We start from the raw sequence: 23,069 nt of genomic DNA, 5'->3' as shown, positions 1-23,069 counted from the left end.
ATCTCATTTTGCTTGGTTGTTGAATACAGTAACAGAAGGGGTAAAGGGAAATTGGATCCAGTCACAAAGCAGTGAAATATACAATGTGTGATTGCAACTGCCTGTGCTGCCTCCCTTGCATGTCAGTTATGATTCAGTGAAGCCTTTTATAGAATTGAAACTGGAAATCTGCTGTCCTGACATTTTGTTTTTTATTCCCTATTTTACATCCTCCCTCTGTACAAGAAAGGGGCTCACCTATTTGGGAATGAGCGTCGTATGCTTTAACATGCATAATGTTACTAATGCCCCTTCTAATAATAGTCATTTCTCCTCCATCAGACTTCCTCACTCGAACTATTCCACCAAGTCTCCAGTCAGTGAAATAAGCATAACCTGTTTTGAAAAATATTTAATATATTATATAGAAATATGACATAAAAGATCAAGCATCATAAAAATACCCTAGAAGACTTTTCATGAAAATTTAACCATTTTTCATGACTGTTTCATGAAAAAGACAAAAGGACCTTCACCACTTACAATGCTGTTGAAGTGAGCCTTCAGCCACCGACAGACATAACTTAGGAAAGTCTTCTCAAATTTTACTGAAATTGACATATAATAAACCCAACTAGAATTTCAAATTCCAAGGCAATTTTAAGTCATTCATTAAGACTAGTTCACAGGAAATTTTAGAATATTTTTGAAGATATTTTAATGTACAATCAAAAAGCATCATATACTGACATATTCCTTCAGACACAACATAAATCCAGTAATAATTTTTACATATAATTATTAGAAATTCTGAAATGTTGACCATCCCTGGAGTGGTGATTCACTTTGTCTGTTCAGCATGAATAACTCACCATGGAAGCTATAATTAGTACAGCATATGTGACTTGTGGCACTATATGAATTACCTGACCTGTCTAGAATTATTTAAAAACAAATACACATAAAACCAGTTCTAAAAACAAGCAAGAACTACTAAATACATATTTTTCATAGAAACTTTCAAGAGTGCTTTTTTTGGAAAACCAGTATTACAAAATCTCTCACAGACTCACAGCTCACAATATGAAAAGAAAAATCTGTGATAATAGTAGATAATATTTTTCAATGCCATACTTACCTCCAAAAATAGTAAGGCCAAATGGGTGAGTCATCTGATTAATATGTTCAAGAGTTCGTCTGTCCAGCCCATCAAAGGTACTGTGCTCAATTTTATCAAAAAAAGCATCCACCCAGTACAACCTCAGAGAACTAGAAATAATGAAAATGTCGTATCTTTTTAAGTGAAATTATGTCCATTAGAAAGAACTAGCATTTTCTTAAATAATAATGTTAAATCTACAAGAAGCTATTGGGTTGTGTAAGGAGGGATTCTGAGAAAACCTTACATTTTAAGGCTTTCAACCAATTCAAAGGTAAGGTCTTCAAGAAAAGAGTGCCTGTGCATGCAATCTGACATAATTCCTTTATTTTTACTCCCTAGCAGTTTAAAGGAAGAAACATGTTTGCTCAAAAAAAGCTTCTCTGTCTTCTGTGTTGCCCTTACCTCCAGTCAATGGCGAGGCCATTAGGCCAGCCTAGTGTTGTATTGACAATTGGCAAGGCATGGGATCCATCGCTCCAGGCCCTCATGATTTTTGCTGGACGGAACCAATCTGTCCAGAATATATATCTGAAAGGACATGAGTCAGAAGACACACAAACTAAATTACATAACGTGATTAAACAGAACAAACATTTGAAGCAGCACTAACATTTTTCTTTGTATCACATCTTTCACGTAACTTCAAAAAATACCATTTCATGTTGTCCCTCTCCTCAATTGGCAGTGGTACCAACAATTAATATTTATCCTGTATACAATCTTTGGAAGTATTTTTGCCCTTTAGATATATGCCCTGATGCATTTGACTTATGCTTACAGTCAAAGAGTTGAAGTTAGTGTTAAATAATTTTATAAAGCAACAGACAAAAAAAAAATGTTGGGATATCCAAGGATCCATGTTCAACATTATTCTTATGAGATTATTTTCAAAATAGTGTATTTGGCTACTCATGAAAAACCGATATCCAAGAATCAAGAAATTCAGTACTACAACATTACAAAGCCAAACCATGCTGTGAAAGAAACGCTGTCTTGGCACTGGCAAAGAACACAGAGTATGGAATTTGAAAGTAAGTATTTTCATCAGAGAAAAGCAGGGTTTTATTTTGTGTATGGAGTTACATAGTGTAAGGTCTGATCAGATACAGATAGTAGTATCCAATATGGTTCAAAAAAGGAAATTCAGAGAGATAAAACTATAGAACCAATGTTAGGAGTCTGGGAATTGACAGTATATTAAAAACAATTTAGCAAACTTCATCTTTCAACTGGGAGAAATAGCTTTCTGAGTGATACAAAGAAACCAAGTTTTTTTGCTTTTTATCAATGAACAGGAGTAAAAGTAAAAAAACATGGTGCTTTTAAAGAGTTCTTTTGAGTGCTTCCGTCATGTGGAATCTCTCTCACCATGCCCTTTCCTCTGGGTGCTGAATCCTAGACTGGAATAAAACAAACAAAATAAAGACAAGACAACTGAAAAGAGAAGGTATTTTGAAAAGAATAAAAATCCAGAATCAGATGTAAGTCTAATCTCACCAGTTCTGTTTAAACCATAAATTTGTACATATAGTTTAAAATGAGAATCTAAACTTACCCAATAACAGGATGAATCACTATTGAGCGAGGATTATTTAAATTCTGAACAATAGCTCTCCTGGATTTATCTGCCAGCCTCATCACACTAATGCTCCTGTATCGAGGATCGGTCCAGTAGAGGTTCTTTGAGATCCAGTCAAAAGCCAAATCTTCAACACTTTCCACTCTATTAGCAGTCAAGATCTCTCTTCCTAGAATTTATAACATACATAATGATTGCAAGTGTTTAGGAACAGGGGAAATAACATGTGCAGTATTCTATTGACAAAACTTGTGGTTTCCCTTGGAAAAATGCTACCTCTGTGCTACTTAATACAAACACCAGTAACCAAGGGGAGGGAGGGGTGCCCTTTGCTCTAGACAAAGAAGGTGTATGTTCAGGAGCACAACTGCAAAAGAGGGGAAATGAAGACTAGCCAAAATGCAGAGAAAAGTCTGTCACTAAGTTTACACTGAGGTTTTAAAAGTAAAGGTCAGTAAGCTCAGTGCAATAACAACATCTTGCTCAACAGCCAGACTTTACTTACTCTTTACCTAATGGTCAGCTGCAGTCTACCATTAACCTGACCCAAGGTAGCAAGCCAGCACAGAAGACTATATGCTGGCATTTGATCATCATTCTAAACTGGAGAGAAGCATACTTTACACTAGCATAAATAGGATTTCCAAAAATCTCACTAAGTTAATCTTCTTTATCTATACTACAGTATCATAGCAAACATCTTGCTCTCCAGATAGGGAAATTAAAATAGAACAGTTTCATACTACCGAAAGGCATACTTGTCTGCATAAGCAGACTGGTGAGGGCAAATACTAGTTGTGAGAAGTACTACAAATAGTTTGTTCCCAAATACATTCAGCAAGTTTGTCAAACAAGAGAATTCAACAAGCTTAATATGAGTTATACAAACATTTTTGAGAAACATTTTCCAGGCTACTGGGGTCACACTGAGATTTATCTGTATATCTCATAATGTGACTGTTTACAATTTTTTAAAAAAATATATATTACAGTCTCTTTACCATTATTACTCTACAATTCCCAAGCGTGATTCTCACCTGAACCATCAGTTTTCTGTTTATAGATCATGTCTTTACTTGTGTCTGAAAAAAAAATTGTGTCATCCTGAGCAGAGAAGTCAATTCCAACAAAGTATGACGGGCTCCCTGTTATAGGTATGATCACATCTTCCTGGGAGGAGAGATTGAATGGGATTCCCCGCACTGCCGTCTGGGATGAAAACAGAAGGAACTGCCGCACAGCTGTGAAAGGAAAAAACAGACATAGGCTTTACCTATTCACAAGGGGAGACACCTGAGCATTGAGATAAGCTTTGTTTTCTTTCAACAACACTAATAGCCTGAACGTAGAAAAAGAATGAGAAAATGGGGATCTAAATACTGACAAAACCTAAAGCAGAAGAATGAAAACAAAACCAAATCCAGAATATTAGATTATGTGGTCGAGTATTCCTGTTTCATTGTTACTGTGGTCCTAATACATTTTTAAAGCAAACGTTATACCTATGGAAGCCGAAATCATCTTCTGCACTCTTCTTTTTATAATCATCTATAAAAAATAATGCACAGGCTTTGTGGAGCCACCATAAAACTAGACAATACCTGAGCTAGCCAGATAAATGGATAGCCAAATACTAAAATTATAGACAACATATATGACATGTTTTGTCAGTAGACAGTCATAGTAAAGATGCCTCAGTGACAATTCTGCACTCAAATAGGAAGCAGAAGATTGCTGATGGAACCACACAGCTCCAAAACTGAATCTTTTATTCTTGCCGTGCGTTCAAAGGGAGAATACCAACGTAATATGCACACTACTGCACAAAAAAGCAGAATTATACACTCAAAACAATGCAAAATCTGCATATTAGGAAGCATTCATGCTTGATTTCAGGATTAAGAGCTCAATCATACATCTGTTTATGCATACTCCATATTTAAGTCAAAATCCTCATTAAAAGAGGTGAGTTTAAGTTGTGGCTTGAAATGAACATCACCAGAAATTACTACACTTAAAGCTGTCAAAAAGAGTTGTGGCAAAAAGACAAAACGTCCTCAGTGTATTGAAGCTACTAAAGAAAGAAAATATGTTCTAGAAACAGCTCTAGAGCTAATGGAGTAGCATTACTTCCGACAACTGTAATTTGGCATTTTCTTACCAACACAATGTCGTCCATCCACATGTAGGTCAAAGCCCAGGATACACCTACAGCGATAACCCAGGCCATCATTATCTGTTTTGTGGCTGAGAACACAGACCTGTTCACATCCTCCATTATTACTTCCACAAGGATTTCTTACTGGAAAATAACACAGATAGAATTATAACTTCCCCTATTAACCAAATGGAATCATTATCTTGATTTTTCAGGATGTTTTTCAACATCCACAATAAATCATGTGGATTATGTGAGACTTACATCACAAGGAAAACATACCCCACCAGTTCTACAGTGGAATGCACCGAAATCACATCAGAGGTAACCATCATTAAGGAATTCAGCTCATACAGAGACACTCAGCACACAGCATTAAGGCCATAGTTAGGGCTATAGTCTTCTTCACATAGATCTACTTCAGAATTATATCTCACAGAATTAATTGAATACTGGTAGCCTTTTCACTCCTTTCATTGTAATGTTGAGGAAAAAAGTCCTAAACACCAACACTACTCAAACCCACAGGTTTCACTTCACCAAGCATCAGTCTATTTAGAAAGCTCCCTACTCTTGAATATTGCATTTCACAGTTCCTTAGGCACAGGAGTTGGATGAAACAACTATGTGATAAAAATAAGCCCAGTTTAAAAATACAAATTTATGTATCATAATTACAGTTTCTTACAGAAAACTAAGTCTCATAATTTTTACCAACTTTTGGTAACATGCTTCCTAAATCTCGCTTCATAATCTACATACGGTCTTACCAAATGGCTGCCTGGCAGCGTGGTAAACTGTCACTCCATAAGGTCTCAGTGAAGACTGGTAGATCACTTGAGGGTTAGACTCTGAAAATTTGTTAGCTTTCACCACTGCCATTTTGGTCCAATCAGTGAAATAAACATTGTGTTCAAATAAAGTGATTCCATATGGATGAGGAATCACTGAGCCTCCATGAGCTATTGTTCTCCTGTTATAAAGATGATTTAAAATTATTTACCATGTATTACCTAAACAATGACATTATTAACAGAAGAAAGGATACAGTATTTTAATTCATTCACTGTTTTTTGTTTCAACAGAGAAGCTATTGAAGTATAAATGAAGAAGTTCAAATGAACTGAAGAGATAAAGCTAAACATACATGGTTTATCAGCCTAAAGGATACAGCAGTGAAAATAGAGGAAAAGTGTTAGCAAATTCCAAGAAAACAGAGTGAGTAAATATGAGAGAAGATACCAACCATGATACCAAATTTTATAATTCAGTAAGTGAAAAAATAAATTGTACAATAGATCTGTCAAATGAGCAGAAGACTGGTTTTGAAGTCAGAAGACTGGTTTTGAAGGTACACTAAAGGGGACATTTTTTTCTTGTCTTTGAGTAACTGATACTAATCAGAGATACAGAGATAAGCAGGCTTCTAAACAACACTATGCTCCAAAACACGGCCCCATAAAAACTGAAGGACTCCCTTTTAGCATGCTGTGATTTAGTCTCCCCAACATCATAGTAGGGTGAAGGATGACTTAATTTTTGACAGGAAAGATTTAGAAAATGTAAGAAAAGCATTCAATGCCTATCACACAAATTAGTGTTTTGAAGTGGAATATTTCATATAAACTCATTCATGAAAAAATGCAAAGAAATTATGATGGAAAATAATGAATATAACTGAAAAATTAGAAAAAGGAAATGCTCTAACATGTGTACTGTACTGGTGGATTATAAAATGTACATTATAAAAGGGCAAGAGGCATTCAAGGTCAAAAAAAAGCTAAGAATTATGAATTAAAGAATGTTTAGAAGTAGCATGACACCATAGAGACAAAGGTGCATCACATTCATTATGTTGTAGTTTTCATCCTTTGTGTATCTCATTTTGTTAAAGAAATATTTTTTTGAACTAGATACAAAATAATCAGTATATCTGTAGCCTCCAAGGAATAATATTTCGCCTACCTTTGAAGTCCATCATAAGTTACAGTCTCAATGTAATCAAACCGGCTGTCAACCCAGTAAAGTCTCTTTGACACAATATCCAGAGTTATTCCAGCAGGCCAGCCTAGTTTTGTTTTTATCAAATCCTGACGATTTGTGCCATCCATGAAGGCCCTTTCCACTTTAGGATCACCAGACAGACTGTCCCAGTCTGAGAAAAACAAATAACTATAAAGAGATAAAAAAGAAAGAAGGTCATGTCTCCTTGAAGTTTTATAAGAAACCCCAGTGTTTCACATGGAATTTAAAACCAGCACCCTTTCAGAAGAGAATTTGTTTCTCAGCTGGCATACTATGAAAACATACTTTATACTTTCTACACAAAAAGGAGTTTTCATTTACATTTATAGAATAAATCCATAAAGAAGCATGCTTTCACCCAAAACACCTCAGAATTTTTAGTTTTCCTAGTATTAAATCACAGACTTAAGTTTACTGCCCGAAATAAACCAGTGACAAATAGCTGCATCATGAAAGCAGCAGCCAGGCATGACTACAAGTTGCATGAAACTCCTTTTCCCATTCTCTGAAGATCCATGTTTTCATGGCTCATATATACTTCTGAAGCATATGGAATTAGGAGACACTATCTTCCCTAGCTTCATTCCATCTCTATTTCACATAGTAGGAGATCTGTGGATGGTATCACAACTGAAATCTTTAAGGATAATACCCCTGCTTGGCAGGGCAATTCCACAAATCCCATTTTCAGTGCTGCTCATGCACAAAAAACTCCAGCCATGAAACAGATTTCACACATTATAAATAAATGTATTGCAGACCCCTCTCATAAATTAAGGTGAAGAATAGGTTAGGATAGAATGCAAATGTTCAAAATATTTTATATCTGATTCAAAAATGATCACTCTTGCTGTTTCCTAGTTGTCTTCCTTTAACATGGGGATAAGGGAATTTCTGACATCTTTTACCATTATCTGATAAGTACCACTTACCCAACAGTTGGATCAAGTGCTATTCCTCTAGGATTTCCAAGATTTTCAGCAATTAGAGTTACACGGTTTCTTCCATCCAAGTCAACCATATCTATTCTGTTCACACTGGTCTCAACCACATAGAGTTTATTGTTAACCCAATCCACTGCTAGATTTTCAGGTGTGTCAACTGAAATATTTAAAACTTCTTGGAAATCAGAGCCATCAATATTAATAGAAAAAACCTGAAAACAATACAAATATTGTCAGTCCCCACGTGATGTTTTGCGAACCACAAGTCACATGGTATTTGTCTTTTATCATCACATTGATCTCCAATCCACAACTGGCCACCAGATACAAGCAAGTTACCCTCTAAGTTATTCCTTAGGTTAGGATTTTTTGCAAAAATCTGGAAACCAATGCAAAAATTGCAGGACGCTTGCCTTCAAGTAGCATTTCTGCAAAATTGACAAGATAACAGACTAAAACAACCTTGCCCTTTAGCAAAAAAAAAAAAAAAAAAAAAAAAAGGAAAGTGCATTTGCTTTCTTGGAATGTAGCAAAACCCAGTATTTCTAGTGATTGAAAACAAATTATCATGTTTTGGTAAAGCTCTCAACAGAAGCTAGAAACAAGAGGGGGAGCTCTTACTGCAGATACCACTAAGAGGAAATAGCAAAATGAAAACAGTAAGGGAAAGCTGTCCATCCTCACAGAAAAGAGCTCTCAGCTTGTGGTCTCCTTTTTCTGAGGCTAATTTTAACAGCATCCTGCCCAAGAAGAATAATGTTCTTTTACAAGCAATTTCAGACCTATGTGAAGTAAACAACTCAAACACAATAATTTTAGGTATACAGTAATTGTGTGATTGTAACACTGACTAATATGATTTTTTTTTTGGAACAACAATTTTTGAATGCATTTAAATGAAAATAGAGATTTACCAAATAAATATATGCAAGAAAAATAAGAGATGAAAGAGTTGTATCATTTTAAATATTCTTCAGTCCCAAGTAACAATAATCAAGATAACCACTTAACTGTCTACTCTGTTCTTTGGAAACTCTGTTGATGAAAGAGCTTATGGGCATTAGGTTATCAGGCAGTACACTAAGTGAGATAAAGATGACACAAAACACCCCTCACAATTTTCTGGTTTAGTTTATATCTTAAACTTTAAAAAAAAAAAAAAAGCCTGAGTAATATCATCATTTTAAGACATCATGTGGAAATATTAATCATTAAAGAAAATTCTAAATGCAGATGTTTTCATCTGGATATTCTAGCTAGGACTTAATTAGATTAATTATTCCTAATTAATTAATTAGTATTAAACCATATTGGGTAGATAAAAAGGCAGTCCTCATCACCTGGGGCGTACAGCAAAAGCCCCATATTATCTTTTATTTTTATCTATTACAATGACAGAATAAATCTCCTGTCTCGTAAAAGTGCAGATTTGACCCTGACTACATTCAGCCATTGACAAAGCAACTGCAGCAATAGGAACCTACTATATAGCCACAATAAAAATGCCAGAACTGTGAACAAGTCAAAAACTGTGCATACAAATCTTGTCCTAGTTGACAGCCATGCAGTGAATGTTCTTTCCACAGAACCAGCAGGGAACTGTGATGAGAACTAGAGTTTTTATTACATATCTAATGCGCAGATTTAGAATTATGAGTGACACCAAATTGATCCATCAGTGGCATTAGGAGGAGTCAGGTCACAGACTCTCCTTCACTCTGCATGACGATCAACATGAGGACAAAGATTATGAAGTTTCATCACTTGACCTAAGACTTGCTTTGGTTCCCAGAAGCTATGAACAGAAAAAAAGAACAAGGGTGCCATCCAACTTCCACAAGAGTCTTCACACTACTTTTTTTAAATTACTTTGCTCTACTGTATCTTGAAGCTAAATAATTACGCTTTTAAAAAAAGTAATAATATTGGCTCATTACACAAAATACTGTCAATATTTGTTATTCAAGCTCAATTACAGTGCCATTTGAAGTATACGAAGAAACCTGATTTTTATCATCTTGGAAGGCACACAGTTTTTACATTTTAAATGATCATGTTTCAAAAATTACCAAGAAAATTTTGTTCCTTTTTGAAAGAATGTCTACTATTTCTCTTAATTAGTTTTTTGGACTCAGGCTCAAGTAAAATTAAAAGTTGCTCAAGACATTCCCATACAATAGGATTCTTTGTTTAATATGTCACATGTAATAGTATAGTTGAAAAAATGCAGTCATTAACATAAAACATTTCAAGGAGCTTTTTTGTTAGAAAACAAAAACACAGCCAGCTTTGGCTCTCAAAAATGAGGGCCTATCAACACATTCTGCCTCTTGCAGTTGTCTGCTTCCAGGTACACAGAAATACATTCTTCTTGAAATTTCTACCAACCTTATCTTGCACTGTATCAGTCCAAAAGATTCTGTGCAGGTAAAAGTGAAAGTCCACTCCAACAGCAATCCCACGATTCTGTGACTGCACCAAAGTACGAAAACTTCTTCCATGAAGATCTCCAATCAGTAAATCACGGCCATTGGAAAAAATAATTGATGCAACACCAGCTAAAAGCAGGAGTGACAGAGATATGATTACCCTGCAGGCAAGGTATTTTGCAAATTGCAGACTATACATACTGGCTCATACACACTGGACACAAAGTTTTAAATAGATGCTTAGACTACAAGCTGTATAAATGTTTCTATGTGAGCACTAACTTGCTGTGATTTGCCTTTGGTCTGTACGCTTGGAGCAAATCAGGCAGGAACAGCTATTTAAAGCCCTACCAGATAAATCTTTTACAAAAGCCCTGTGCAAACACCAAAAGACTATTTCTATTAAAGCTAAAATGAACCCAGTGAGACTGACTTATAGAAGGTATTACATTCTCCTATTAATCAGAGAGAAATAGTTAGAAAATTGTGAGCTGAAGACTGGTCCACAGATAAGGCTGAAGAAAGAAGGAACGGGGAGGGAACTGAGCAGTTCTTGCTTTTCTAAGAAACAAGACTGCTAATCAGCTATGCCAAGCAGGACCTCCCATTCCCACTGACTCTCCACAGGCAGGAACACCTGCCTTACACAAAAGCTTGTTAGGACATTACATCTCCACAAAGCAGAGTTTCCTGGGGGCTGCTTTCGGAACTGAGCAGGAGGTCAGGAGCAGCAGCCTCCAGCTGATGAGGAACTACACTCTAAGAGACAAGTATTCTTCAGAGTTCAGACTCTGGGACACTCAAGAGCATGGCTTCTCTCACAGGCAAGTGTTTGATCTCACCATTCATCAAAACCATCTTCTGGCACAGTTCTAGAAAAAAGGAGGTTTCCTGATTTCTTGACAACACTAAGTTCCATAGAGAGCATGACAGAAAAGTGCCTCATAGAAACAAGAATTTTTTTTGTTCAGGAGTACTCTGGTAATAACCTCCCAACCCTGCAGAAGTCAGGAGTGCTCAAAAAGCAATGGAGCCTAAAAGACACTTGTTGATTAGAGGAGAAGCAGCCCTGATGAAGAAATCAACACCAACCTACACAGGCCAGCAGATACAGAGTTGTGACATTTGCTGACATTCTGACAGCTGTCCTGACCCTAAGTCCTTAAGGGCAGAGTTAAAATCAAAGAGAGCTGCGTGGCTCAGACATGAAAACCACCCCATTTTACCTGGCCCTATCTATTTGCTCAAGAAGACACCTGAAGTGCACTAACCTGATGTGTTGGCCCGACAATGCCGGTGATGCTCTAGGAAATAACCTTCCACACAGTGGCACTGGTGATGTCCCACACGATCTTCACACAGCTGGTCACAGACACCCCACATCTGACAGTCATCAAAATCTGTCAAGTGAATAAGGCAGATTTATAAAAAATGCTTTGTATAAAATTCATGTTGTAGTTAAGAAGCTGCAAGTTTGTCCTCTCTGCTTGCTTTATATCTATTTGCAAAACTATAGCATGAAGAAAGAGGGTTTGCATGTTTTGACACAATGTTTCAGTTTTGTATTTCTGGATGACAAAAAAAGCTGTGTTCCCTGACCAAGGACCTACCTGCACTTCTGTCCCCCACTGAAAAAATACTAACCAACCGGGCAAAAAAATCTAAACCACAACTGCCAGAAGAAAAGAAAAAAACATTTGAAGGGATGTCATTATCTACTTTCCACAATACAAAATATGTCTATGAAGTACTTTTCCTGCAAAAGATCTCTATACTTGGCACACACAAAGATTTGGCTGGATTTAAGCCCACTCTGAAGGTGAGCCTCACCTTTATTTAAGTGCAGTCCTTAAGCCTTTAAGTCCTACTTGAAGACAGTATTTATTAGCTCAGATTTAGTACCATGCTAACAGGTATTTGATTTACAATTAAAAGCTGCACGTGCACCAGAACCAGCAAGAAAAAGTTCCTTTTAGCATGCAAAATACCATAGGTAGAGTACTGGATCTGGAATTATACAGTACTGACTGTCAACTATTCATTCATGACAAGTTTTGTTCCAACCACAAACATATGCCTAGATTTCAGCAAACCAAAGTACATTGACTCAGATACACAAGCCAGAATCTGATGACTAGGTTTACAGGACAGTAAGAAACAACAGAAGACTCACTGAGACAGCACCAGGTTTCAGAATGGATCCTGTATGCATTTCCCACAAATGCATGAAAAAATGGAGGAAATTTTGTGCCTTATTGCTCTGTCTCTACAAAGAGTAACCATTCTGCCATTGCAGCTTATACAGCCTAGGCCACCCAGTATTCTCAAAAATACAAAAATCTCATTAGAGGGTGAGCATCTGAAACACTTTCAACAGCACAAACACCATATCTTGGGTTGAAAACTCATAAGAGATATTTACCCCTTTTTTTTTTATTAGGCAGTGCTACCTTTCATGATTCTGAAGTTACTCAATTGCCAGCTACTGAGATAAATCATCTGTACTATCAAGTTACAACAGCTTTACAGTTACTTTTGCATTCTTGTAAATATTCTTCTTTTTCATGTAAATTATGTATATACTGAAATCCCAGAGAAGACACAGCCTTTCTGTAATGCAAATACAAAACACCCTTTTTATTTTCAAGTATAACGCTCTGCTGTCTTCATATACAGCGACTTTCCAAAAGTAACAAAGAATTCAATATCATTAACAGTTGTTCCAGGCATGCAACACACATCACTGAGGCAGAAACAAACTCTCTCTATGTAAACACTTTAAGACCAGTAAAAACTTTTGATAATAAACCAGCCATCCAACTGGACATATTTTTAAACCTAATCATGCTGTCACTATGTCTTTAGGTCAAAGTGAAAGAGGTCTTTATGATATCTCTCTGGTTTGTTTCTGTCACCATGTTGCCATTGAGCTATTAAAATTTTCATACATTTGCTGACTCCTGAGATTTTCTATTTGCCAGTACATCCACCCAATTCGAACTAACTCGCCTTCCTGGAATCCACTCTCCCAATGGGTTGTGAGAAGGTACTGGATATCTGTAATGCCTGGACTTTACTCACCAATGCAAGTACGACTGTCATTGCTACTTATTGTATATCCAGCAGGGCAATAGCACATCCCTCCTGAGGGAGAGGAATGACAGCGATACTGGCAGCTCAGCGCAGCGCAGCGTGATATGTCTGAAAGGCAAATAAAATATCTCAGAAACACACCTATTACCAGTAGAACAGCTTTCTGCCTTATGAAGAGTTACAAAGCTGAAGTCTTTTCTATAATAAGCCTTCAATTTCAAGTACAGCTTCTTAAAACTTATCTGCAGAAAAAATTACGTACAAAGTTCCACAAAATCACATACATTTGCATACATGCAAGCAAGGGCATGGAACACAGAAGAGAAGGTACTATTTTTAACAGGTTTTTAGAACAGATTTAAAGGATAAGCATCAGTCTTTTATGTGTCACTAATGGTAAGTCCTGTGTTAAAAAGTTGACCAGAGGAAGCCATCTGCAATGCACCAAAACTTTCCCTGGTTCCACAAGGCCTACTTGTGAGCAACGTATCCTTGAGCTCCATCTGTTGGCTCATCATTTATTCTTCCATGTGAAAAAACCCTACTGTTATATTAAGAAGAATATGTATAACCTTCCAATGTATTAAATATACTGTTTGCATTGTAGTCATGGACAAATGCTTCTTTATTCTTTCCTTCTCTCTCTCTTTTTTCCTTCACTACTTCTCCTTTTCCTTCTACTACTATTTAATAAACAATTCAATGACAGGGAAATAAGTTATGATTGTAAAACACTTAACATAGAAGGAGGTGAAAGTCAGTATTTTCCTTTTCCCCAATTTCTTCTGTTAAATGCCTTGCTTTGCCACTCATATCTGCTGTAACTACCAAACCACTCAGCAAAGCAAGAGATGCTTTTTTACAATAAGGTTTCATTTCCTCTTATTTTTTCTGCCCTCTTATTCCAAAAGGCACGATTTTGTTAATAGGAATTTTCATCTTCCAAGAAATTAAAATACACTGGTCCTTGTCCTCAGAGCGATTTGATATTTGTAGTATTAGAGTGAAATGAGCAGGAACTATGCATGCTCATTGCCTCCAACAGAAAAAATGCAGTATATCACTAACTGAAGAAACAGACATCACACGTAAAAAGATTTTTTTAAAATCCTAATCTTTAAAGTGAATTAGTCAAAGCTTAGGTTATACTGATTCAATGCTATGTTCTGATCAGCACAAACCATTACTTCTTACTTACACAAAGGTACAAACATATTTAAACAAAGAAGGCATATAGCACACCTTTCCCTGACTTTATGAACATATTTTAGGGTATGGAGAGCAAGTTAAAATCCTTATTTGTGAAATTTCAGGTACAAATTTTAAAAAGAAATGGTCTCTTTGCAGCCTATATGCCTCTTTCAGATCATCCAGTCAAAATGGTGCGAATGAAAACAGTGAGCTTCCAAAATTTCAGTATTGTTTAGGAGACAAAAGGCAAATGTAAAAATGCTGATGTTTCTGCATTATGTGTATGTTTTTCATTCTCATACATACTGCAGTGTCTGCCTGCAGTGATGTTAGTTTCATCTTCTCCTTCAGGGCAGTCTGCAGCTCCATCACACACTTTCCCAATTGGAATGCAATGCCCTGATCCAGGGCAGGCCCACTCTCCTGGGTAGCATTCACGATGACCACTTTCTAAGGAAAAGAAAAACAAGAATAATGAAGAGTATGTTTCAAATTTTAATATTTCTTCTCTAACAGCTTCCCAAAGCATCTCTATCCTTTGATATCCAGTTTCCATTTCATGCACACAGCTGGGAAAGACTATAAAGAAACATTATCCATGCTTACTTGTCATGCTTTCTTTTACATTCAAACTGCAATGCCAATGATACTTGGGTAGACAACACATGAATCCCTTTACTTTTCTGTTTTGTTAGAAATGGTAATACCATTTAGCATTAAACTAACCAATGCACCAGAAATGTAACTATAGTTGTGTGATTTCAAACCACAAAAATGCTGTCTGGATGAAGAGAATAATGTTCATCATAGAAAAGGCCAATGAAAAAGAAATCTCATTCACACTTTCATTCATTAAAGCTTCTGTTTCTCACATGACAAATTTTGGCATGATCTAAGTTAATTTCATTTTGTATCAATGGGTTTTGGTTACTAGAAGCCTGAAGTCTCTTAACAGATGACCTGAAAAATCTCCACATGCAGAAGAACCAAAACAAAATATAAAAGAGAATATATAAAAGAAAAAAAAAATATATATATATTGCTATATGCTAAACTTAGTTTGCACCATACTTGGTATCACAATAATTCTCACACACACACCCCAACAAAAATATTGCCAAAGTTAAAAAAAGAAATAAAAATGAAGGTGGAATTCTAAGGTTTTAAAAGAAAAGAAATGTATTCAGAACATCCTGACTGATCTCAATTTCACAGATGTAGGTTAGTGTCCTCTTCCTCTGAAAATACCATTGGAAGTTAGCAATAGTATTTACCACATCCTCTTTCATCTTCATTGTCTTCACAATCATCATCTCCATCACAAATCCAGCTTTGATGAATGCAACGGCCACTCGGGCAAGTGAAGAAGTTGCCTCTGCAAGTTGCATAAGCTATGGAAAGAAACATAAGAAAATCTAACTGCTCTAAGCAGCTAAAAGGTTAAAAATAACAATATTGTCTCATATATGATCATCTATTATATCTCCTAAAAAATTTAGGCAGTTCCATTTTTTGTATATATTGCAAACACTGCTGGTTCCTTCTCATTTAGGTATGAAATACCTTTGATTCATGCTAAAATTAAGAAGATGACAACAACATAAGTGTAACTATGTGCATCAAAAACCAGACTGTCACTCAATCCAGCAAATTCAAATAGTAATGCCATACCCAGGAACTTAGCAGCAAAGACAAATTCTACCAAAGTAGCACTGCAATTTTTGTCTTTCTATACAAAATAGTACTTCTAGAACTGATTAGTTTTTGATGGCTGTACAGCCAAGCAATCTGCTTCCTGCTATCTGCCTGAACCAGGTCTGAGTACAACAGTTGAAGAAAGTGGGGGGGAGAAAAAAACCATACTGCAAGAGTTTTCATCACTCCTATCTCCACAGTCATCATCATGGTCACAGATAAAAGCTCGCGGGATGCACTCTCCATTAGCACACTGGAACTGTGCACTGGTACATCCACGTGCTGAAAAAGATTTTAGCACAGAAACACAGACAGAAAATCTGTCAGAACACCACAGTGTTTAACTCCAAAAGAAAGTCTATAAAGCAAATTTCTTTGGGATCATTCCACACAGAGGACTTACTGCAATTAGCTTCATCGGAAGAATCTCTGCAATCAACTTTGCCATCACATCGCTGACTGGCGTTAAAACATGCTCCATTTGCACATGATAACTGTTCACATCTTGGGTAGTCTAAAATAAAAAACTCTTTATATTAGCATGAAGTAAGACTATAATTAGTCATGTCCATCAAGCGTCAACAGAATATCTTGGTTTAAAGGAGAAAGGGAATACAAAACTCCATTACTAGTAGTCCTATACTAGTAATCCAGTATACTGAATATACTGGAAGACAGTATACTGTCTTCTCCAACAGATATTAAAGAATATCCTCTAGATGGATGCTACAAAACCTTGCCAGCAAAAAGAGAAAAATTAAATGCCTTCCCACATCCCAGAAAGACTGGTAACCTAAACAGCTTACAACATGATAGAAAGCAATGGAACATAAAAGGAAATGAAGCAGTGAACATTTATATCTACCTCAGTTTTGCATTATCCTGATCTTAATTAAGTGTTTAGATAGCAAAGAATTTCCTGCAGTTTACAGTTCCTACGTCTTCTCAAGTGTCTTGAGTTCTCAAACTCAGAGACCTCAGATTTTTATGATTTTGTTCCAATTAAGCCAAGGATATTAAATTTCCAGATTCCATGAACAATGTGAGAGCTGCTGGTTTTTATTACCTGCTTCTCTCTTCACAAAAGTGAACAGATTCTGCAGAAATAATGACTTTTTAGGTTTGGGATATTTTACTTATATAGATGACCTATAGGCAAATACAAGGGATTGTTTCAAATTACTTGAAACAAATTCTGAGAACACTCATTCATACAAGCAGTCAGTGAGTTCAGAGGAAGTATCCAATACATTAAGCATTTGCACATGCTAGAGCTGAGTAGGAGAACATGACCTCATAGTTTAGCTTGTTGCTATGTAGAAAAAAAATACATTTTTAGGTCAAATAGCAAGTAAGAAAGCAAATTGCTAATTTTAGAAATTAGATTTATTGAACCTTTGTCTCTCTATAGAAGATAAATGAACTTAAGACACAGAAGAGCCAAATAATATTTTGGACCTTTTAGATTTTCAGTTTGAATTTTTATCCCATTTTACTTCTCTAAGGAGTTAATAAAGCAGATAGAGATGGTTCTTACTTAGGCACATTTTCATTCACACTCTTGGAATCCAAAACGTGGGTCATGGTTAAAATATGGTTAAAACTGCTTCACACACATATCAAGAAACCTGCAATTTTTCCAGACAGTGCCAAACTGTTTTGCTTGCTTCTACTGTTGTTATCTGTGTATTATCACATTCCCACAAAATTTCAATTACCTATGGAATAGACTTAAATGATTTTACTGTTAAATTGTTAAAATGAGAGAAAAAGTAGCTGTGTTCATTTCTACTACAAGTTGAGCCCGACTATCTCCCCAGCTGATTAATTTACATTTCATTTGTTTTCACTGCAGTTAATATAAAGCGGCAACCTGCATGTAGGAACAGAGTGTGCCTGATTTTGTGATGTGCAAAAGAAGAGTAGTTGCAGATTAGCAAGGTTCCAGCTGCAGCATTACTACCTGTGGCCTTCTAGTGATGGTTCCCAATCTTCCATTCTGAAAGTCTGACAATGCCAACACATGCCCTCAGCATCCTTTGGTCCCCACTTCCCTGCCAGACAAACACCTTTCTAATACATCCTTTTCTTGCTTCAGTAGGCTTAGAGAAAATTCATAATGCTTAGAAAATAACATGGGTTTTGAAATGTTAGCTCTGCCTACAGAAAAGACTAAAGAAAGGCCTGACCTGGGGCCAAGTTTAAAGTTCACCATGGAATTAATGCTTCTTCCCTGTCTGAAAGCACAGAAGGCATCACAGGGAGGAGCCATCAGGAGTTCTATGGTCCAGCAGAAACAGCTATGGCAGTACACCATATTGTAGGGCAGATAGAAGAGAAGGAAGAATACAAGGTACGTGTTTGTAAATGCACTGAAGTAAAAAAGCCTCCATGGGATGTATAATGGATAGTTTTGTAATTTCCCTCACTTTTCTTCATATCCCACAGAAATACCTCCAATGATGTTCCCCAATGTTTCCAGTGGAGTGATGTCAAGCAAATAAAACAATTGAACCCATTGCCTTGCATTGCCTGTTTCTTCAAGGATGCCCAGGCAGACTAAGAAACTAACCAGTAATAAGATTTTCTCAAGCTTATATTAAACTCCCTTTCAAGAAGGGAAACTTTGTCAAAGTTTTCTCTCCAGCAGCAGGCCTGGAAATGCCCTCAGCCTAGCAAAATCATTATTATATTACAACGTCTAATGTATTGTATAAATACAATCACTATCAAAAACACCAAGAAGAGTCATAAGTAAAGATGTTTTGAAATACTTAAAAATATACATTCTGACTAAATTGGTGTTTTACTAGATTGCGAACAAATGCCTTTTTTCTTATTCTCTTTTCAAAACTGGTATACAGATTCTTTATTTTAATTGTACTTGCACAAAGAACATCCTTTGAAAAGCCTGATGGAGATAAATTTAATTTTTAACTCGGTACAGGTAATCCCATTTCCAATCCCTTGTCAAAAGCCCAAGGTTAGTAAATTATAGTTCTGATCACAGCTTCCTCACTGACCTGAAAGGTATTTTTCATTGCATTCTGTATTGCATATTGTACTCTTTGCACCTTACAGCATATTATTTTAATAAATTGGTTTTAACTATTTGGGGCATTAAGAACTAAGCCTCATGAAAGTTGCCAAAGCTGTGAGCTACACCAAAGGCTGTAGCCAATGCACTGGATGGTTCAGGAGCATCTGTGCCATCAGGACAGTTCCTAGGTAGCTGGCTTAATTTTATGTGAAGAGAAGTAGAAAAAAAATAAAAAAATCAAGGAAGAAATGCTGGCTTCTCTGAGAGCCTAATGATGAGAGAATGAAGGAAGCCAAAACAGAACTTCATAACAATACTAGGGTATCTGAAAACAAAGGAATGACTGTCCATGTAATTGCCAAAACCCCAGGACTTAAACTCCCTTTCTTTCTCTCTAAAATTTAGAAAACATTAGCCATGAGCTTAGTTCTTCTACTTCTATCACCAAATGAGGACTTCTTAAAAGGAAAAGAAGAACCTGAACCTTGGCAGCAAGAGGGGAGAAATGAGACTAATTCCTAAAACTGAAAGACCTGTACAATCCAGCTCAATGAAAAGCTCTCCAGCAAATGAAGTTGGAAAGTGAGTATCACAACATTTTAAATTTAAATTGAAAGGTCTTACATCAGTCACTGCATTTGGAGCTTGCAAAATCAATATTTCCTAGCTTTTATTTTAATCTTTATTTAAACTAAGATTTCTCTGCCCATACCTGATCAAAGATTACTGCATTTGAGTATAAAATCCCACAGCTGTGCAAGAACTGACAACAATCAGAGAAACTGATCATATTGTTTGTTGTAGGGGTCATATGGAAAAAGTGTCAATGGTCTGTGAATGACTTGAAGAGGTTCTCTTACAGGCAATAGAACTTTTTTTTTTTTCTTTCTGTGTTGGTGAAATGGAATAGAAAGAGCAAAAAAGGAAGGATAACGTTCTGAGTTAAAAGGACAAGGTAGGTAGTTTGTACCTAAGGAGGTCTGGGAATACAGCTGTACAAGAGAATAAAGGAGACAATATGAACACAACATTAAGAGAAAAGTGAAGGGACAGAAAAAAAATATAAACACTGTTTTCTTTCAGCTTGTTTTGAATGGTCAGTAACCTCCAACATAAATAGTGTTTTCTTTACTTCCTCCTCCCAAAAACCTGCGACTAATTTTACAGAAAACTAAAAAGAAGAAATGCTTCTGTAGTCATGACAAGTCCTAGAAGATAATATGAGCTTTGTGAAAACAGGGGGAATGTTTTTCACCTATGTTCATTCCAACGCTCAGGAAGAAAGGGAGCTCTTCTTTCTCTCCCCTCAGGCATTTTCTTAGCCAAAATACTTCTACACCATCTGTCTCCCTGATGCATGCCAATGCTTCAGTCGCAAAATATAAGTAACTGGCAAACACCAGCACAAGTGAGAGATGAAGCACCTTGCTCCTTGTAACTGTTGTGGGGCAACAGTTGTGAACATACAAAAATGGCATCATTCAATGGACACCTGGAAGGTGTCTGAACCCTATGTCACAGGAACTGCTAAACCTACATTATTTTGCACTATGTCTAACGCTTCTCTTCTGCAAGCTGGAAATAAATCCATACAAAACCAGTAACAGGAAATAATTGCAACTAGTATTTGTTTCAGTACAAGCAGATGTCTGTCACACAGTCAGCAGTATAAGCTTCCATAACCCTAACCCATGTTACAAGGAGTAGAAATGAAAGGAAAAAAGGAAATTTCCTACTAACAGGTGTCTTTTATTGCAACATGTAAAAACATTTTACAAAATAAGGTTAATTAAAACTCTTTCATTCACTGCCATGAGTCACCACCTCACAGGGGTCAAAGCATTGCCCAGACAGCTCACAGCCTACCAGAGACACCAGGAGAGAGACTTACTCCAAGCCCAAGTGTCCTATGAGCTACATAATAGCAGGCAGTGTTCATAGCAGAGATGCTTTCAGAGCTGGCAGACAGACCAGACCCTCATTCCTGGCCTTCATTGCTGATTTTGATCCCTGAGACTCTATTCCTTGGCTGCCTGCCTTAGATTGCTCCAGTTTTGCTACCTCCGTGTCCCAAACTCTTCGTGGTGGAGATATTCCCTTTAGCCTGAACCTCTCCCTCCTCCTATAGCTGCTACATGTAATTTGTCAAACATCCAGAATATTTGTCTCTGACTATGGCATTTTTCTTCTTTCTTGGACTACTTCCCTTATGATCTCTTAAGTTCTTGATCTTTGTTCACTTTCACCCTGGTCTCTGCAAATTAATCCCAGAGCTGGCTGCCCACTTCCTGACCACAACAACTATTTAGCATAGCAAACAAGAGGCAGGAACTCACACGTTAGGCAGCTGACCTATGGCAGCAACTCAACATCAAAATTAGAATCAAAAATCCAGTGTATCTTGGCCCACACTCAGCCCACTAGCTTCAGTGTATCTTTAAAATACTGCTCCTTTCTCCCTGACAGCCTCAGCATAGCACTCAGCTGCCAGAGCAGTACCACAGGGGTTATTCTGACACAGCAAAGCAAAATGGACATGGCTGGGATTTTCATTTTTCAACTGTGAAGCTGGGACAGGAGAGAGTCCTATCTTAACTGAAAGAAATAAAGTACGTAACAGAAAAATTACACCAGTATTGGCTGCCTACTCGCAAAAAGCATTTGCTACCCCAAATAGTCTGCCATTTCATTCTATGTTTCTAAAGTTTTAAAATTAAAGTATTTGCTAGCTGCTGACTATTCAAAAAAAGCTAGGAAACAGCTAGATATGTGTATTTAAAAAAATAAAAGCCATAATTTTATGAAATCAAAACAACTTCAGTGCGCTAATTGTATGACCTGTAGCTGAAGCTTTGTTCTCATGTTTATCTTCGCCTCTGCATGGGTAGTTTTCCCTTGCTCTTAATCCCATTAGCAATAAAATGGACTAAGGCTCTGAATTCCTTTGTTCTGGTTTTTTACATGTTTAATTGCAGACTTACTTTATATTGGGGACATTTTGCATTTGACTACTTTCTTAAATAATGCTATGTATTCAGGAATAAAACTTTATCTTCTTTACAATCTAAATCTGTTTTCAGACAGATGAGTGAGTGCAAAGCGTAAGTAAAGAGACCTAAGTTTGCATTTTGTTATGCTCCATGAAACACCAGAACCAGTTATAAATACCTTTATTCTTTTGTTATTAATGGATGCTTCATTTTAATTTATGAAAACTTTTAGTTCAAATTAAATAAGGGGAATCTAGTGACAAAATAGTACTATTCCTCTTACATTTGTTTATATCAGATAATGTCGAAAAGGAAGTACACTAAACATCGGGAAAAATGAACATTCAAAGCAAGTCTTAGAATCTACTCCAAAAAATCACTTATGCTAATCTGTACTATACAGTTAAGCATAAAATCACCAAATTGTAAATTTTATTTTATGGCTTCTAGTGAAAGTTCCAGTCCTTGCAAAGACAAAAAGGCAATAAAATTAACTAGCCCTCCTCAAGGATCTTGTCATTACATTTTTCTTGGATTCTCTTGCCTTCAGCACTGTCACATTTCTTTAAACTAGTTCAACCTACTTTCAAGGTTCCAAGTCACAGTTATTCTTCTGTCTCAGGGGGACTGTCAACACATATTCTAATAAACCAGAGTAGAGGCTGTTGAATGACAGAAGGCAGTCCCTCTCCTTGGGGTTAAATATGCTGCCCCCACAACAGTCATGGGGCCAATCTGCTGATGCAGCAATGATTGGCTTTCCCCCACAGCAGTAGAGTGCTAC

At 36.6% G+C, this 23,069-nt stretch overlaps 1 protein-coding gene across 1 annotated transcript in view; it reads right to left on the bottom strand.

Annotated features, from left to right (window-relative positions):
• Nucleotides 1–23,069, bottom strand: part of LRP2 (LDL receptor related protein 2) — a 97,826-nt gene that overhangs the window by 68,379 nt on the left and 6,378 nt on the right. The window contains exons 4-19 of the mRNA XM_066323258.1: nucleotides 16,659–16,769; nucleotides 16,424–16,537; nucleotides 15,835–15,951; nucleotides 14,867–15,010; nucleotides 13,358–13,477; nucleotides 11,548–11,676; nucleotides 10,236–10,405; nucleotides 7,836–8,059; nucleotides 6,844–7,050; nucleotides 5,649–5,851; nucleotides 4,882–5,022; nucleotides 3,758–3,961; nucleotides 2,697–2,889; nucleotides 1,544–1,669; nucleotides 1,118–1,248; nucleotides 238–375 (exon numbers count right to left, since the gene is read on the bottom strand). Of these exons, the coding sequence (XP_066179355.1) occupies nucleotides 238–375; nucleotides 1,118–1,248; nucleotides 1,544–1,669; nucleotides 2,697–2,889; nucleotides 3,758–3,961; nucleotides 4,882–5,022; nucleotides 5,649–5,851; nucleotides 6,844–7,050; nucleotides 7,836–8,059; nucleotides 10,236–10,405; nucleotides 11,548–11,676; nucleotides 13,358–13,477; nucleotides 14,867–15,010; nucleotides 15,835–15,951; nucleotides 16,424–16,537; nucleotides 16,659–16,769 (2,472 nt within the window). The remainder of the gene's footprint in view (nucleotides 1–237; nucleotides 376–1,117; nucleotides 1,249–1,543; nucleotides 1,670–2,696; nucleotides 2,890–3,757; nucleotides 3,962–4,881; nucleotides 5,023–5,648; nucleotides 5,852–6,843; nucleotides 7,051–7,835; nucleotides 8,060–10,235; nucleotides 10,406–11,547; nucleotides 11,677–13,357; nucleotides 13,478–14,866; nucleotides 15,011–15,834; nucleotides 15,952–16,423; nucleotides 16,538–16,658; nucleotides 16,770–23,069) is intronic.

This window comes from Sylvia atricapilla, chromosome 7 (assembly GCF_009819655.1).
Source record: "Sylvia atricapilla isolate bSylAtr1 chromosome 7, bSylAtr1.pri, whole genome shotgun sequence".
Taxonomy (NCBI): Eukaryota; Metazoa; Chordata; class Aves; order Passeriformes; family Sylviidae; genus Sylvia; species Sylvia atricapilla.
The sequence above is the reverse complement of the archived record's forward strand: the minus strand, read 5'-3'. Positions and strand labels throughout refer to the sequence as shown.